This window comes from Oncorhynchus clarkii, chromosome 4 (assembly GCF_045791955.1).
Source record: "Oncorhynchus clarkii lewisi isolate Uvic-CL-2024 chromosome 4, UVic_Ocla_1.0, whole genome shotgun sequence".
NCBI lineage: Eukaryota > Metazoa > Chordata > Actinopteri > Salmoniformes > Salmonidae > Oncorhynchus > Oncorhynchus clarkii.
In genome coordinates, this window is record NC_092150.1 from 67502483 (window position 1) to 67519587 (window position 17105).

General features: G+C 42.4%; 2 protein-coding genes and 1 pseudogene across 3 annotated transcripts in view; 2 read left to right on the forward strand and 1 right to left on the reverse strand.

Annotated features, from left to right (window-relative positions):
* Positions 1-4442, forward strand: part of LOC139407158 (mitochondrial inner membrane protein Mpv17) — a 31849-nt gene extending 27407 nt beyond the window's left edge. For both annotated transcript variants that reach the window (XM_071150657.1, XM_071150656.1), the window contains exons 6-8: positions 938-970; positions 1060-1112; positions 1242-4442. In XM_071150657.1, the coding sequence (XP_071006758.1) occupies positions 938-970; positions 1060-1112; positions 1242-1311 (156 nt within the window). In that variant the 3' untranslated portion in view covers positions 1312-4442. The remainder of the gene's footprint in view (positions 1-937; positions 971-1059; positions 1113-1241) is intronic.
* Positions 4443-5472: 1030 nt separating this feature from the next.
* On the forward strand, positions 5473-6634 carry LOC139407797 (UI). Its single transcript, XM_071151661.1, has 2 exons — positions 5473-5554; positions 6027-6634. The coding sequence occupies exon 2, from the start codon at positions 6056-6058 to the stop codon at positions 6551-6553; it is 498 nt and encodes a 165-aa protein (XP_071007762.1). The 5' UTR covers positions 5473-5554; positions 6027-6055; the 3' UTR covers positions 6554-6634.
* Positions 6635-11368: 4734 nt separating this feature from the next.
* LOC139407798 (tripartite motif-containing protein 54-like) lies at positions 11369-17105 on the reverse strand (annotated as a pseudogene).

The window sequence follows — 17105 nt, forward strand, 5'->3', positions numbered from 1 at the left end:
AAAATGTATGTCATAGCTCTGACCTCCCTCCTTTATGAGACGATGAATGGGTTGGAAACGTGAAGGTCGGAGATGTCCATTTTGAGTGCAGCCATTCTTCTACACATGCGGTCAGTCGCTCTGCTCCGCGCTGCTGAATGCTGACACTGAAGCAAAAAGGTCAAGCGCACACTGCCTCCTGGGAACACAAAAACAAGTACTAACAACTCATCTACCTATTACCGTTTTCATTATGTGACAGTTTGATGGTTTTATTACATTCTCAGAGCTCAGTGTGTCATAATTAAGTGAGCATATGGTGTGCGCTGGCCAAACAGTTCCATGGACGCATAACTGCAGCCTCGTGAGCTCAAAGAAGTTAGTTGTCTCTTCAGCCCTAGAAGAAGAATGAAAGCTGTCCGCTCTCCAAATGGGAAGGATTTTGGTAACGCCACCGTGTGTCTCTGATGTTGTAGTACTGCGGTGTTTTCACCCCAGGTGGCCGGTGCCTTTTTTTCTAGTAATTAGGAACTGTTACGCCAAAGACAACATTTCTGGGAACATTGGATTATTTTACACACCTAGTCTTTCCCAATAAAGACATTATTGACCTTCAGGGAGAATGGCCAGGCTTAGTGAGGGTCCTGGCTGTTCCAGATGGCTGGTTGTTTTATATGCCATGTGATGTGAGGGAGCAAGACACTGACCAACAGTTGTTAACTTGAGACTATGGTGTTGAGCTGTCACTGTGACTGGCCCAGATGGGGGTCAACACATACTGTAACCCCTCACAGCTTGACTGATAGCCCCTACCTACCTGGTCAGGGTTAGAGGTCAACACAGGTGTGAACTGGAAGAAGGCATCCGGGTGAGGGTCAGTGAAGATGTTTTTATTAGAAATACACAATCATTCTAAGCTCTAACGTAAAGGTCTCTGTGTCTATCTTATTCTCTGCAGGACTACACAGATGCCTTGATCTCAAATTACTATGTAAGTTATCCCTGTGAAAGGCTTAAAATATTATTTACGGTATGAACCACTCTGTAATGTTTCATTGAATGTGTTCCGTTCTTTTTCAGCTATGGCCTGCAGTCCAGATTGCAAACTTCTATTTTATCCCACTGCACCATCGGTGAGCACCTGGGATGGTTTAGTGACATCAATGTAGTCCATATACATTTTATTTCCATATTGATCTATTCAATGGCATTGATCTATTTATTCAGCTGTGATGTGTCAGTATTGAACTCTTGTCTTGCAGATTGGCTGTGGTCCAGATTGTAGCTATCGGCTGGAATTCCTACTTGTCCTGGAAAGCCAATAAGATGTGATGGATATTTCAGGACCCGCCCTACCTCACACATATAGGACTATCAATGAGACTTTTACACCTGCAAATAGTGTTATACACTGAATCCAGAAAGCTGTGAATCGCACACTAAAGTTAGCGGTCAAGAAAAAAATTGTTAACAAACACTATGAAATATTCAAACTTTAAAAATAAAAAAAAAAGAAACTTGAAACTCAAACTTTTGCATAGTGAAAGATTTTTGTGAAAGTTTGTCACATCTACAAGACTGGTCAAAAGTTTGGACACACCTACTCATTCAAGGGTTTTTCTTCATTTTTACTATTTTCTACATTGTAGAATAATATGAAATATGACATATGGAATCATGTAGTAACCAAAGAAGTGTTTAACAAAAAACAAAGTGTCAAATCAAATCAAAATATATTTGAGATTCTTTAAATAGCCACCCTTTGTCATGACAGCTTTGCACACTCTTGGCATTCTCTCAACCAGCTTCATGAGGTAGTCACCTGGAGTGCATTTCATTTAACAGGTGTGCCTTCTTAAAAGTTAATTTGTGGAATTTTTTTCCTTAATGCGTTTGAGCTTGTTTTGACAAGGTAGGGGGGTATTCAGAAAGTCCATATTATGGCAAGAACAGCTCAAATAAGCAAAGAGAAATGACAGTCCATCATTACTTTAAGATATGAAGGTCAGTCAATACGGAAAATGTCAAGAACTTTGAAAGTATCTTCAAGTGCAGTCGCAAAAACCATCAAGCGCTATGATGAAACTGGCTCTCATGAGGACAGCAGCAAGAAAGGAAGACCCAGAGTTACCTCTGCTGCAGAAGATAAGTTCATTAGATTTACCAGCCTCAGAAATTGCAGCCCAAATAAATGCTTCACAAAGTTCAAGTAACAGACACATCTCAACATCAACTTTTCAGAGGAGACTGTGTGAATCAGGTCTTCATGGTCGTATTGCTGCAAAGAAATGACTACTAAAGGACACCAATAAGAAGATGAGTCTTGCTTGAACCAAGAAACACGAGCAATGGACATTAGACCGGTGGAAATGTGTCCTTTGGTCTGGAGTCCAAATTTGAGATTTTTGGTTCAAACAGCTGTGTCTTTATGAGACGCGGTGTGGGTGAACGGGTGATAGGATGATCTCTGCATGTGTATTTCCCACTGTAAAGCATGGAGGAGGTGGTGTTATGGTGTGGGAGTGCTTGGCTGGTGACACAGTCTGTGATTTATTTAGAATTCAAGGCACACTTGACCAGCATGGCTACCACAGCATTCAGCAGCGATACACCATCCCATCTGGTTTGCACTTAGTGGGACTATCATTTGTTTATCAACAGCATAATAACCCAACACACCTCCAGGCTGTGTAAGGGCTATTTTTACCAAGAATGAGAGCGATGGAGTGCTGCATCAGATGAGCTGGCCTCCACAATCCCCCAACCTCAACCAAATTGAGATGGTTTGTGATGAGTCGGACCGCAAAGTGAAGGAAAAGCAGCCAACAAGTGCTCAGCATATGTAGGAACTCCTTCAAGACTGTTGGAAAAGCATTCCAGGTGAAGCTGGTTGAGAGAATGCCAAGAGTGTGCAAAGCTGTCATCATGGCAAAGGGTGGGTATTTGAAGAATCTCAAATATAAAATGAATTCTGATTTGTTTAACACTTTTTTTGGTTACTTCATATGTGTTATTTCATAGTTTTGATGTTTTCACTATTATTCTACAGTATAGAAAATAGTAAAATAAAGAAAAACCCTTGTTCTAAACCTTGATCGGTAGCGTATATAAAGTTACTATTAATGCTATAAAAAGTTTATAGTCAGGCAGACTGTAGTTGACATATATACTGAACAAAAATATAAACGCAATATGTAAAGTGTTGGTCCCATGTTTCATGAGCTGAAATAAAAGATCCCAGATATTTTCCATATGCACAAAAAGTTTATTTCTCTCAAATATTTTTGTGCACAGATTAGTTTACATCTCTGTTATTTCTCCTTTGCCGAGATAATCCATTCACCTGACAGGTGTGGCATATCAATAAGCTGAATAAACAGCATGATCATTACACAGGTGCAAGACCACTCTAAAATGTGCAGTTTTGTCACACAACACAATGCTACAGATGTCTCGAGGTTTGAGGGAGCGTGCAATGGCATGCTGACTACAGGGATGTCCACCAGAGCTGTTGCCAGATAATTGAATGTACATTTCTCTACCATACTCCAACGTTGTTTTAGAGAATTTGGCAGTACGTTCAACCTGCCTCACAACCGCAGACCACAGCGTTATGTGGTCGAGCTGATTTCTGGTGTCAACATTGTGAACCGAGTGCCCCATGGTGGCGGTGGGGTTCTGGTATGGGTATTCATAAGCTATGGACAAAGAACACAATTGCATTTTATCGATGGGAATTTAAATGGACAGAGATACTGTGACGAGTTCCTGAGGCCCATTGTTGTCATTCATCCGACCCATCACCTCATGTTTCAGCATGATAATGCACAGCCCCATTTTACAAGGATCTGTACACAATTCCTGGAAGCTGGTAATGTCCCAGTTCTTCCATGGCCTTCTTCCTCACCAGACATGTCACCCATTGAGCATGTTTGGGATGCTCTGGATTGGCGTGTATGTTTCCAGTTCCCGCCAATATCCAGGAACTTCGCACAGCCATTAAAGAGGAGTGGCACAACATTCCACAGGCCACAATCAACAGGCCGATATGCAAATCCACGAGGCAAATAAATGGTGGTCACACCAGATACTGACTGGTTTTCTGATGCACGCCCCTACCTTGTTTTTTAAGGTATCTGTGACCAACAGATGCATATCTTTAGTCCCAGTCGTGAAATCCATAGAATAGGACCTATTGAATTTATTTCAATTGACTGATTTCGTTATATGAACTGTAACTCAGTAAAATCTTCAAAATTGTTGCATTTATATTTTTGTTCAGTGACTTACTCTGCTGTTAAACAGTAGCTCACTTGATTTCTGTGTTCTCATTTCAATGTATGACATTACCAGCAGTATTAAACATACAATGTTAAAATGTTGTATTAAGCTTAAATTGTATACACTACTTTTAAAATGTACAAGGAATTGTAATTATAAAGCCATATCTGCCTGTTCTTTAATATCTAATTATTTATTTAACTTCTGTTTAAAAGGTGACATGATGAGTGGCTTTGACCCCAACTTTTTACCATTGTTGAATATGCCACACTTCTCCAAGCGAAAAAAAAGTGTGTTAGAAAAATAGTTGGGGGACCAAACAGACAAATCCATTAGTCTGGCTATTTCGGAAAAGATGAATCTTTTCTATAACGAACTAAATGTGGCTTTAAATTCGTTTTCACTGCATTAATAGGCCTACAGTCATATTAAGTGAAGCCTGTACAGCTCTCGGATTGTATCAGCTAAATAAGAAATATTCCTCTATTTTGTGTAGTTTTCATTTAGAATGAACTTGCATCACGGGCATAAACCTTTTCAGTACCATGGACAGTTCTCTCTGCGCCCTCAGCACGTTTCCCTGCTGTGCACTTCTGCTCTGCCTCGCTTAGATGTTAAACCATGCATAAAGACATCACGACAACAGTTCATCATTTCTAGACTAGTTTATTCAGAGTCCAGATTCATGGTACATGGAGCAGCTTTATACTTTGACGAATCACTTTGTTATAACTTCCACAATTGGTTGTTTTTAATAAGTAAATGTGTTGTTTTTTTGCGGTGCGTTCTGTTATTTTAGTTTCACTGGAGGCGTACCAACACCGTGTGAAACAAGAACTGGTTTTGCCTTGCGGACTTAATTAGGGATAATGTGACAGGTTGAGGTAGGCTAACTTAAGAATTGTATGGAAAAATAGAATATCAGATCGACAAACTGTCCTGAAAAAAAATATTCTAATGTTTGCGCTCACTGCTGTTAGACGCTCAGGATAAGAGCGTCTGCTAAATGACTCAAATGGAAACATTTGAAATGTTATTGAGCAGACCTTGGCTTGCAGCATAATAAGCTGTCCCTCAAAACACTTGCCTTTACTTCAAACGGAGTCGCCTCATTTACAAGCAGTTTATGCACTTGCACTGACGTCAATGGAACGATGTTGGATGTATATATAACCCTTGAGAAAGAGGCGTTATTCTCCAATCGACATTTAGCGGGACTTTTCGGACCGGGGTCTCAATTGACACTTTTCTAGCCGGTGTGTAACTTTTTCAGCATTAAGGAGACAAAGTACCGGTAAGTGGTTTATTTAGCTTTCTTTTGTTTCACCTTTTTAGTTTGAGGTGCTGAGAGTTCTGGTGCTGAATTGAGAATATCAAGTACACACAGCAATTCGTTGGTCATTTTTGTATCATAAAAACAATGTATGTTTATTTTACTTCTTTACAAAGCTGAAGAAGCATGTGCATGCTTGTTTCAGTCACTCAACGATGTATGTATCCATTGTGTGACAATTAACCACGCCTATAAATAGCCTACTCACATGCATATGTTTATAATGTAAAGAGAAACATATTATTTTGTTACGTTTGTTGTTTATTACTGTTTATGTTACGATTGCCTTTAGGCTAATTTTTGTAAAAAAAAATGTGATAGCCTATTTGTTTTTGCTTTGAACACAATTGTTAAATACGTGCAATTTAAAGTTTGAGTCTACTTTGAGTTCCAGTGCTTTTTGCCAACATTTGTACACCTCTCTCCGTAACAGGGCACCGTTTTGTCCGTCTGTCCAGCACTATGAAGCCTGTTCCCCTGATCCTGCTCCTTGCCACTGTTCTCCTCAGCTCTCACATCCCCCCCAGTGTCTGTCGTCCACGGGACCTGGCAATGTTCGACGGCCACGGCTACAAGAGTCAGCTGGACGAGGTGTTGCTGAAGGCTGGTGATAACGCCATTTCCTACCTTATAGGAGAAAAGATACTGAGGTATTTGCAAAGAAATCCCCGGTTGCAGGCAGGTCTCCCGCCACAGTTTCCCTTTGAGGTGACGCCCCTGGGCTCGAGGGGTCTTGGTCACCTGGCGCGCAGTTTGCCGCCCTTGGAGGAGCAGCGCGCGCCTGAGGAGGGCAACAGCCTGGAAGAGTTCGTGGAGCTGACCAAGAGAAACGACGACCCCCCGATCTCCATCGACCTCACTTTCCACCTTCTGAGAAATATGATCGAAATGGCGAGGATCGAGAGCCAGAAGGAGCAAGCGGAGTTAAACCGCAAGTATCTGGATGAAGTTGGAAAGTGATACAGCAAGTGTCGTCAACAAGTGAGAAAAAATCAAGATAAAACATCTCACAGAAAACAGCAAAGCCCCTGGCACTCTCAGACCCACGAAATATTTTAGATTTTGATTTAACCGTTGGTTTCTCTGCCATTCTTCATCATAAGATGCATAAAAATAACTTCCCCACCTGTCCAAAAAGCCTTTCAAAATCAACGGGCAATAAATTATTGACTGCCAAGAAGACCCCATCTACAATGGAATCATAGTGAGGCGCCTTGACAACTATTCCCTAACATATGGCATAGTGTGAATACTCCGGATCTCACACCTCTATAGTGTATTCTCACCTTTGGATGTCCGGAGCATTGTAGTTGGCCTACAACAATAATATTGCCAGACACAAATTGAGTTACAAGTTGCCCTCATGTGGAATAAGTGCAACATGTTTTGTTAGTCGTAGTCTAAATGGTTGGTACTAGGTAAATAACAAAGGCAGGTAGGCTAGTCATTGTTTCCGGCATTACATGCGATAGGCCTTTTATAACACATTGGAGAAAAATAATGCTGTGCAAATTGATATTGGCTACCCATATGTGATCTTTCAATGGTTAGTTGTGTGACTCATTTTGTTGCTCACTTTAAGGGACAAGGCTCAGTCAATATAGATGCATTGTGTCCTTTTCCTGAGATGTATTCTTGTTCAACAACTGAAAAAGATTGAACTAGGGCCTTATCACCGGCATAGATTAAAACAAATCAGGTAAAGCACTCGTGTAATATTGTCATTTCATTACTGTATTTGCTGTATGCCAATTGTTTAATGTATAGTGATTATCCATTTGCCCTTGGTTTGTTAGCTCACTTGGCAGGCAGCCATCTAGCCAGCAGAAGAAGCCTTTTCACATTGTTTCAGGTATGGGGTCTGGCATTGCCCGTAGGTTTCTGTGATACAACTAATCTCCAATCTAATCTGAGACAAAGTGAACATATCCTACACTTAACGCCACTTCCACTCTCCTTATTATCTTTCCATCCAAGCAAGTACACTATCCTCTGTACTGTACCTAGCATGCTTACCTTAAACTAAGAAAAACATTTAATGGTTAATTTTATGTTGGCTGTTTTGTCAAAGCCCCAATCATGGACATATCATATGATCACATGGTTTATCAGTAAAGAAAAGCTTTTTTGTCATTTATATTTTTTAATTAAAAAAAGCTCTGAAAATATGTCCATTGAGTTTGTCATAGTCTCGTACAGTAGTGAATGTAATAAAGGAAACTATTCTGCTGACTTGTCTACCAAAATAATTTATTCATACATCTGTAAACAGATGCTGCTGAATATCTTATTGCCTATTGAAATATAAATAAACTCCTTGCAGATTTACTTAAACTCTGGCTAAACACTCATTGCAAAACCCCTATGGCCAAATATCTAACCTCCATGGCCAAACAATCATTGCAGTTATTGCCTTTAACTCTCATTAAATGTAACTTTACAGCAGTTGCCCGTCTTCTTTTTAAAAGAATAACATGTGGAAGCTTAGAGAATGGTGTAATGGTTGGTGAGAGTCTCTGTGAATTTGTGAGAACTCATCAAAATGCCCCCCAAGCCTGGTGTTTCTATGACTCAGGCTGTCAGTATGGTGGTGGACCTACTGCCTTGTTCCTCACTGTGTTAACACCATAGCGATGCATTCAATGATTAATTCTGTGGTTAACACCACCTCAAATCCCACTGGAGATCAAAGCCTCAGCTGTAGCTCAAGTTCAGGGTTGGTAACACAAGCATTTGCTAAAAAAGGAGAGAAGGGATATCATAATGAGATTTTCTTTTTGTATACAATTTTGTAAGCTGAAGCTAAAATGTGCATATGCTATACAGTCAGATCATTTAGTTTTGTCTTACACTTTCATGAGTAGTCTTTCAGCTGCTTCGGTCTCTACAATATTAGTCATACTTGTGGAACTCGTCAAAGTTAAGGTTGTTTCATATTTACACACAGGTTTTTGTACATACAGTATATCTGGTGGGTGGCAAGGGAGGCCTTCAACTGTGTGATGTTTGAGCTTTATGCTCTGTTCCGAAATGTTACATTTACCCGTGTAGTCTTCAGCTATGTCTGCTACAGATCTCGGAGGCCAAAAATCATAATATGAGCAAGACAATGGTTTCCCCTTAGATTCCATGAGAAACCCCACTTAACACCCGCTATTGGTTTTTAAATCTATCCACGATTGTGCACCCCAACACGTCAGACATGCTTTTAAATGATGTACCCAGTGGGTCCCTCAGGTCCTCTGGCACTGGTGTTTTAACTATTCTAGGACCAATAGGCATGGAGAGACAGCCTTTAGATATTATGCCCCCAGCCTTTGGAATAGCCTGCCAGAAAACCTGAGGGGGGCCGAAACTGTGGGCATATTTAAAAGAGATCTTAAAACATCTTTTTAGCTTTGTATTTCCTTAGGGTGCTTTCTAGTAGTTCAGTTTTTCATACTTTAGTTTTTTATATTATGTTTGTTGTGTAGTAAATATTTCAGCTTGTATTTTCATTGTTTTTTATTTGTTTTTTCCTGTAAAGCATATTGCGTTGTATTCCATGTCTGAAATGTGCTGTATAAATAAAGCTTGATTTGATTTGATTCATGTACATGTCACGGACCATGGAATTGGCCATTCTGTTCTGTCTTATCCTTCTTGTAGTGTGAAGAGTTAATGTTGGAACAGCTTTTTGCCAGAAAACGGCATGCGTCAAACTCTGATACATGTCTGACGTCCTCCAGTGATCTGCCTCCATTCATAGTCAGAACCCCCCCCCCCACACACACACACACAGACATCTTCATCATCCCACCAGAATTCTTGATCAATTACTCCCTGTCCCGCCTCCTTTTCTCCCCTCGTGTGTGTCCCCTCACTTTCCTCTCCCTTACTTCTTTCTCTCTCTTCCTTCAATCAATGAGAGGTCGACAGCCCCAGTGACAAGGTCAGCTCCTGTGAGGACTCAGGGTCAGGTCCATATATCTACAACAACCTAAAAACACCCATCACACGCAAGGTGGTTAAGTAGTTATTTCTAACTATGTATTATAAGTAATGATCCAACTCATCCAACTCATCCCAAACCACCTCAAATGGGTTGAGGTTGGGTGATTGTGGAGGCCAGGTTATCTGATGCAGCACTCCATCACTCTCTTCTTGGTCAAATAGCCCTACACAGCCTGGAGGTGTTGTTGCGTCATTGTCCTGTTGAAAAACAAATTATTGTCTCACTAAGCACAAACCAGATGGGATGGCGTATAATTGCAGAATTATATAGTTGCCATGCTGGTTAAGTGTGCCTTGAATTCTAAATAAATCACTGACAGTGTCACCAGCAAAGCACCCCCACAACATCCCATCTCCTCCATTCTTCACGGTAGGAACCACACATGCGGAGATCATCCATTCACCTACTCTGCGTCTCACAAAGACACAGCGGTTGGAACCCAAAATCTCAAATTTGAACTCATCAGAACAAAGGACAGATTTCCACCGTCTAATGTCCATTACTTGTGTTTCTTGGCGCCCAAGCAAGTCTCTTCTTATTATTGGTGTCCTTTAGTAGTAGTCGTTTCTTTGCAGCAATTCGACCATGAAGGCCTGATTCCCGCAGTCTCTTTTGAAAAGTTGATGTTGAGATGTGTTTGTTACTTGAACTCTGTGAAGCATTTATTTGGGCTGCTATTTCTGAGGCTGGTAACTCGAATGAACTTATCCTCTGCAGCAGAGGTAACTCTGGGTCTTCCTTTCCTGTGGCGGTCCTCATGAGAGCCAGTTTCATCATAACGCTTGATGGTTTTTGCGACTGCACTTAAAGAAACTTTCAAAGTTCTTGAAATGTTCCCTATTGACTGACCTTCATGTCTTAAAGTAATGATGGACTGTCGAATCTCTTTGCTTTTTTGAGCTGTTCTTGCCATAATATGGACTTGGTTTTTTATCAAATAGGGCTATTTTCTGTATACCACCTCTACCTTGTTACAACTGATTGGCTCAAACGCATTAAGAAGGAAAGAAATTCCAGAAATGAACTTTTATCAAGGCACACCTGTTAATTGAAATGCATTCCAGGTGACTACCTCATGAAGCTGGTTCAGAGAATGCCAAGAGTGTGCAAAGCTGTCATCAAGGCAAAGGGTGGCTACTTTGAAGAGTCTCAAATATAAAACATACTTTGATTTGTTTAACACTTTTTTGTGTATTTCATAGTTTTGATGTCTTCTCTATTGTTCTACAATGTCGAAAATAGTTTTTTTTAAATAAAGAAAAACTCTGGAATGAGTACGTGTATCCAAACGTTTGGCTAGTACTGTATATTAAGTCAAAATCACAAGAATTGTCATAGTCAGTACAACAAGGTAAAGCCCAATCAACAGGCTACATCAAACTCTTCACTTGGGAGTTTCTGGATGAACCCATAATCATGTATAAACGACAGCCCAGTAAATAACCCCCCCCCCCCCCCATCTCTCCCTGGACTATGCATTGTCTTTCCATTTGAAATGAGTGTGCTGTGAGGTAAACAAGACAAGTGATCCATATTCTGGACATGAAACACTTGATTTCAGCCTTTATGGCAATATTTTTTACTAATGTCATAAGAAACTATATATAAAAGCCTTTGGGTTTGTAGCCTAATCGTTGTAAATGTGGGTACAGGAATAAATCAGAGGAGCAGCATACTATATTCTGGTTTGTCTTTTGATATTAACCTGAGGGATCCTTTTCAACTACTGGTATCTCCCATAGTCTACGTCCTCCGTTGCAGTGATGCCAGGTTCTGGCCCCCTCATCCAGATCATAACCGTCTTCTCTGTGAGAACCTGAGACCACATACAGCGCAGCACATTAAGACAGACCAACAAAAACAAGGGAATTGTTCTTGAACATGCGATTTCAGGGGTAATGTTTGGAGCTGACGTCACTTCCCTGGGGCTAGAGTCAAATATAGAGAAACGTTAATGGCCAAACTCTCCATATATGGTTGTATTGTACAGCTACCTGAGGCCCTACTTGTGTTGAAGTCAATGGTCCTTAGCATGTCTGCGACATCCTCTGTGTTGGTAACAAAATGGGCCATGCTCTCATAACCCGGCTCTGGACGCTCCATGTTGGACACCTTGGCAGTGGCAGAGATCCTGACAAGGACACAGTGGGGAGGTCACAGCTCAGAGACAAACAAATATGAGATGACGGACAGCGATGGATGGCAGCGTCCCCTGTCCCCCTGTGGCTGGTAGTGACGCAGGCTGGGTGGGTTTGCTCGATAACTCTACAAGTGGAGAGCTTCATTATAATGCATTAGCTATCAGCAGCCAGCAATCACACATTACTGCCAACCACACACATCTCCCATGCAGTTACTTTCAGTTTACAGTCATTGTAATTGGTGTGTTAGTTTATTTTAGTGCTTGTGTTAGTGAATGTAATGTAATTTGTGACTTTCCAGCTAAACACCCCATAAGAAGCAGAATGGAACACTATACAGATGAAAAGAAGAATTTTACTTTCTGTTTAAATATATCCTTGATGCTCTGTGGAGAAAATAAATTATCAATAGGCTATTGCATTTAGTTTCAATTCCTGCACTTCAATTTCTGAGGTAAATTAGTGCTATATATACTCTAGAATAAGTTTTTTGAGTTTTATATAATTTTTATTCATTTACAATTCATTTAATTTCTATAGCCTCCTCTTCTCTCGATCTTCTGAATCACTCGCTCAGTTTGAGTCATTCATAAAACGTGCACCTGCCACCGTCCTGACACTCACGCTAGCGCTAACAGTTAGGGCCCTATTCAATCCGCATCGCGGAAGTTCAGATTTACAGCGTAATTTACATTTAAAGGCAACGTTTCCGCTATAGCGGAGACTGCATTCACAGTAAACGCTGCAAATGTCGGCTCAATCGGAAATTACTTTTACATTTCTACCGTGGAATCTGTATCACTCAGGTTTACAGAGTGAATAGAGCCCTAAACTGGTTGACAAAACAAAGTGCTTGCAAGCGTGGACGGTGAAGGAGTTGAATAAAGAGACACTTAAATTGCGAGCCTTCACTCAAACTGTAGCTTTTTATAAAGCAAGGGACCTGAGTGGAGGAAAGGAGTGTAGGATGAATGGCATAAATGGCACCATCTATCTCTCGCCTGGCGGGGGTTTAAACTACCTGTGGTCTGCAGCAGGGGCACGTCATCCCACCTGGCTCTATTACAAGGACAATATTTATGGCCAGTAGGCCAGCGGTCAAAGGATGAGGCAGGTGTCCCCCGCAGGGGAGGTGTGTGTGTGTAGACCTATGTGTAGGTTTGTCACTAGTTGAGCAATGCCTGGCCCCTGGGGACTGGAACTCAGAGAATGCTTCTAGTGTATTGATGGAGAGAGGTGTCAATCACCTCCACATGGTTACAGTGTGAGTTGTCAGAGAATCACAGGACCAGAGTTTCTAGGGCTGCTTTGAAAAGCAGTGTCCCCGCCGATGAGGCTCCCCTGCTGGGCTTTCTGCTCATCACTCCTCCCCTGCTCAATATGGCGAAGCACTGCATGACACCCCATTGATCATCGATAGTGAAGGTTTCTCTAAACCTGATTTAAAGGATGAAAGGATCCTTTACTGTGTCTTTGAGCATATCATTGAGCCTGGTCCCAGCATGTACAGGATGTGAAGTAGACTGTTATTTGTTCAGGTCAGGGGTGAGAGCGGGGGGACTACAGTCTCTATGGTGTCTGTGACTCATCGTCACTGTTATTACTTTATGCCTTATCATGTCTCATGTGGATTGGGGCCAGCTCACAACTGACCCAGAGCCATTGATCAAACAATTGATCATATTACAGTCAGTTGTTGAGGGCCCACTGACTCATACACGTATGCTAGCTGTAGGGATACTGATCATAAGACAGTGAAACACCTGCAAGAACTCTGATCCTAGTGCAGTTTCTGAGGGGCTGAAACAGGAACGTTTTCTGCTCAAGAAGTTACATCTTAACATATACCGGTAGTTGTGCTGTAATGACCATCATTCCATTCCATTCAACGACATACTGGTACACACCCAGGTTCAGTTACTGAGGCCAGACCGTGCACCCAGGTTCAGTTACTGAGGCCAGACCGTGCACCCAGGTCCAGTTACTGAGGCCAGACCGTGCACCCAGGTCCAGTTACTGAGGCCAGACCGTGCACCCAGGTTCAGTTACTGAGGCCAGACCGTGCACCCAGGTTCAGTTACTGAGGCCAGACCGTGCACCCAGGTTCAGTTACTGAGGCCAGACCGTGCACCCAGGTCCAGTTACTGAGGCCAGACCGTGCACCCAGGTCCAGTTACTGAGGCCAGACCGTGCACCCAGGTACAGTTACTGAGGCCAGACCGTGCACCCAGGTCCAGTTACTGAGGCCAGACCGTGCACCCAGGTCCAGTTACTGAGGCCAGACCGTGCACCCAGGTCCAGTTACTGAGGCCAGACCGTGCACCCAGGTTCAGGGCTCGTGTTCCATCCATAGTGCCTACCTGTAGGAACACGGCCATCTGTGGCTCCTCCATAGACTGGATGGCTGTCCCCACAAGCTTGCCCGCGCACTCCAGGTGGTCTCCGTGGCAATGTAGTCCAGCTTGTCATCCTGCTGGCGGCTGATCATCCCCTCCAGGATGGCATACAGTCCGTTAAACTTATCACACCGACTCTGCTTCTGATGATGCCTGTTCTCTTGCACACAGACCTCCATTGAACACTTTAGAATGACTTTTCATGAATAAGCCTTTAGAAATGCTTAATATAGACGCAACGTACAACAATTTCTACAACTTTACTGAGTTACAGTTCATATAAGGAAATCAGTCAATTGAAATGAATTCATTAGGCCCTAATCTATGAATTTCACATGACTGGTAATACAGATATGCATCTGTTGGTCACTGATACCTTAAATAAAAGGTAGGGGCGTGGATCAGAACCAGTCAGTATCTGGTGTGACCACCATTTGCCTCATGCAGAGCGACATCTCCTTCACATGGAGTTGATCAGGCTGTTGATTGTGGCCTGTGGAATGTTGTCCCACACCTTTTCAATGGCTGTGCAAAGTTATTTCTTATAAAAATAACAACATATATTTAAATTTGAGCCTTTATTTAACTAGGCAAGTCTGGATATTGGCGGGAACTGGAACACGCTGATATACAAGTCGATCCAGAGCATCCCAAACATTCTCAATGGTGACATGCAGGCCATGGAAGAACTAAGACATTTTCATCTTTGTTTCAGAACATTTCTCTGGTGGACATTCCTGCAGTCAGCATGCCAACTGCACACGCCCACAAAACTTGAGACATCTGTGGCATTGTGTTGTGTGACAAAACTGCACATTTTAGAGTGGCCTTTCATTGTCCCTAGCACAAGGTGTACCTATGTAATGATCATGCCGTTTAATCAGCTTCTTGATATGCCACACCTGTCAGGTGAATGGATTATTTTACCGAAGGAGAAATGCTCACTAACAATAAGCTTTAAGCTTATTAAATAAGCTTTTTGTGCATATGGAAAATGTCTGTGATCTTTTAATTCAGCTCATGAAACATGGGACCAATGCTATATTTTTGTTCAGTGTAGAAATAGTTCATAAATAATGTATTACTACTTATTCATGCTAGTTATTACAATATAACAGGTTATTCACAGTGATGTGAGTAATGTGTGTTGTGACCCCACAGTGAGTGATTGTGACTTTGAGGTGAGAAGTGTGAGTGGTTGTAGTGGGTGACATTCTCACATGGATGGTCCTGCATATCTCCTCCACCAGTGGCCATCAACCCTGGTCCTGGGTTAATACAGGATAAGAAGGCTTTTGTTCCAACCCTGTACTAACACATTAAGTCAGGGCTTCCCAACCCTCTCCTCGGCCCCCCCCAGATGTTTCACATTTTAGTTTTAGCCCTAAACTGGCACACCGGATTCAATTACACATAGGCTTGATGATTAGTTGACTAATTGAATCCGGTGTGCCAGTTTAGGGCTAAAACTAAAATGTGAAACGTCTGGGAGGGCCCGAGTAGAGGGATGGGAAACCCTAACCTAATGTGGTAGTTCACACAACTGTGATGATAGAGTGAAAAAGTGTTGTTTTTTAACAAAGCATAAAACATCAGGTGAAGGTGAAGTTGATCCCAAACGTTTCTCATCTGCATCTGTAATGTTGAGTGATTTACAGAGTGAGTGAGCAACGTTGTGCAAAGAAAAATGCCATCTGCTCAATAATGTCTGTCGCTATGGTCCATTCGTACTGTTTTAGCTTATGTAAGTAGACACAGTACATATGTAAACCCTATGTATCATGTTTGTGTGGGTGGCGTTCCCCTTCAGTTTTACTTAATAGCCAGACACATTGTCCATCCTTAACAAGTGACCTTCAATTGAGTCCCACCATATGGTGTCCACCATGCTGGTATGGTGGGACTCTCACTTTGATATTAGTCACTGTTCACCTGGATGCTGGAGAGGAGAGCTAGTTAGCGGGCAGCCAGCAGCGAGGGAGGAGCTGAGCCTGTGACTTGAGCTCAGAGGAGAATGACTCAAGTCCCACTGCTGTGGATGGATGAGTCACTCAGAGAGAGAGAGAGAGAGAGAGAGAGAGAGAGGGAGAGGGAGAGGGAGAGAGGGAGAGGGAGAGGGAGAGAGAGAGAGAGAGAGAGAGAGAGAGAGAGAGAGAACTATGGGAGCTAATGGTCAGGCATGTCCCTCTCTGCTTGGGCCCACAGTACACAGCATGGACAGAGGGGGAGGAGATTTAAGAGAGAGGGGAGTGAGATGACAAGTTTATAGTGAATGAGTTAGAGGGAGTAGAAATTAGAAGTAAGGACTAATGGCAGCAGGCCAGAGCACCGCTGTGTGTGTGTGTGTGTGTGTGTGTGTGTGTGTGTGTGTGTGTGTGTGTGTGTCAGTGAGTGAGTCCACATGAAGGACAGACACGAATGCTGCACACGACTCAGAGGTGTGATATACAACATTAGCTGTTGTCGTGCCACCAGGCTGTGCGTGTGTGCGTGTGAGGTGAGATGAAACCCGGCCCTCACAGTGTGAGAACCCCCGCAGGGCAGCTCCAACTCAATACATCTGTCTGCTGTCACTTCACTCAGCACTCAAAGACAAACTACACACACACAGGCAGATCACATACACACACTGGCTCTACACTTTAAATAACATTCAAATCTCTCTCTGGGGGACATGATGAACAGAGAGTGACAAAGTAAGTAAACTGTTATATTGGATAATTACTTTTCATTGTAAGGACGATCTAACAGACAGGCGGGCAGACAGACTACCAGACAGGAAGACAGACAGCTTATAGAGATATTGAGTGAGATCACAACCTGACTCAGGGTGCTTCCTTACCTTCTGTCGCTTGTAGACGTTCTGCAAGGGGACCACCTCACAGTCATTGTGCTGGCCAAACACTGCACCTAGAGCAGGTGGGCGTCTCACAGCTCAGGCAGTAGATGTTGATTTTCTCCTCATCATGCTCCTCACACAT

Bases quoted from the DNA above. Each gene is read 5' to 3' on its own strand.
- LOC139407797 (XM_071151661.1), top strand. From the start codon at position 6,056: ATGAAGCCTGTTCCCCTGATCCTGCTCCTTGCCACTGTTCTCCTCAGC.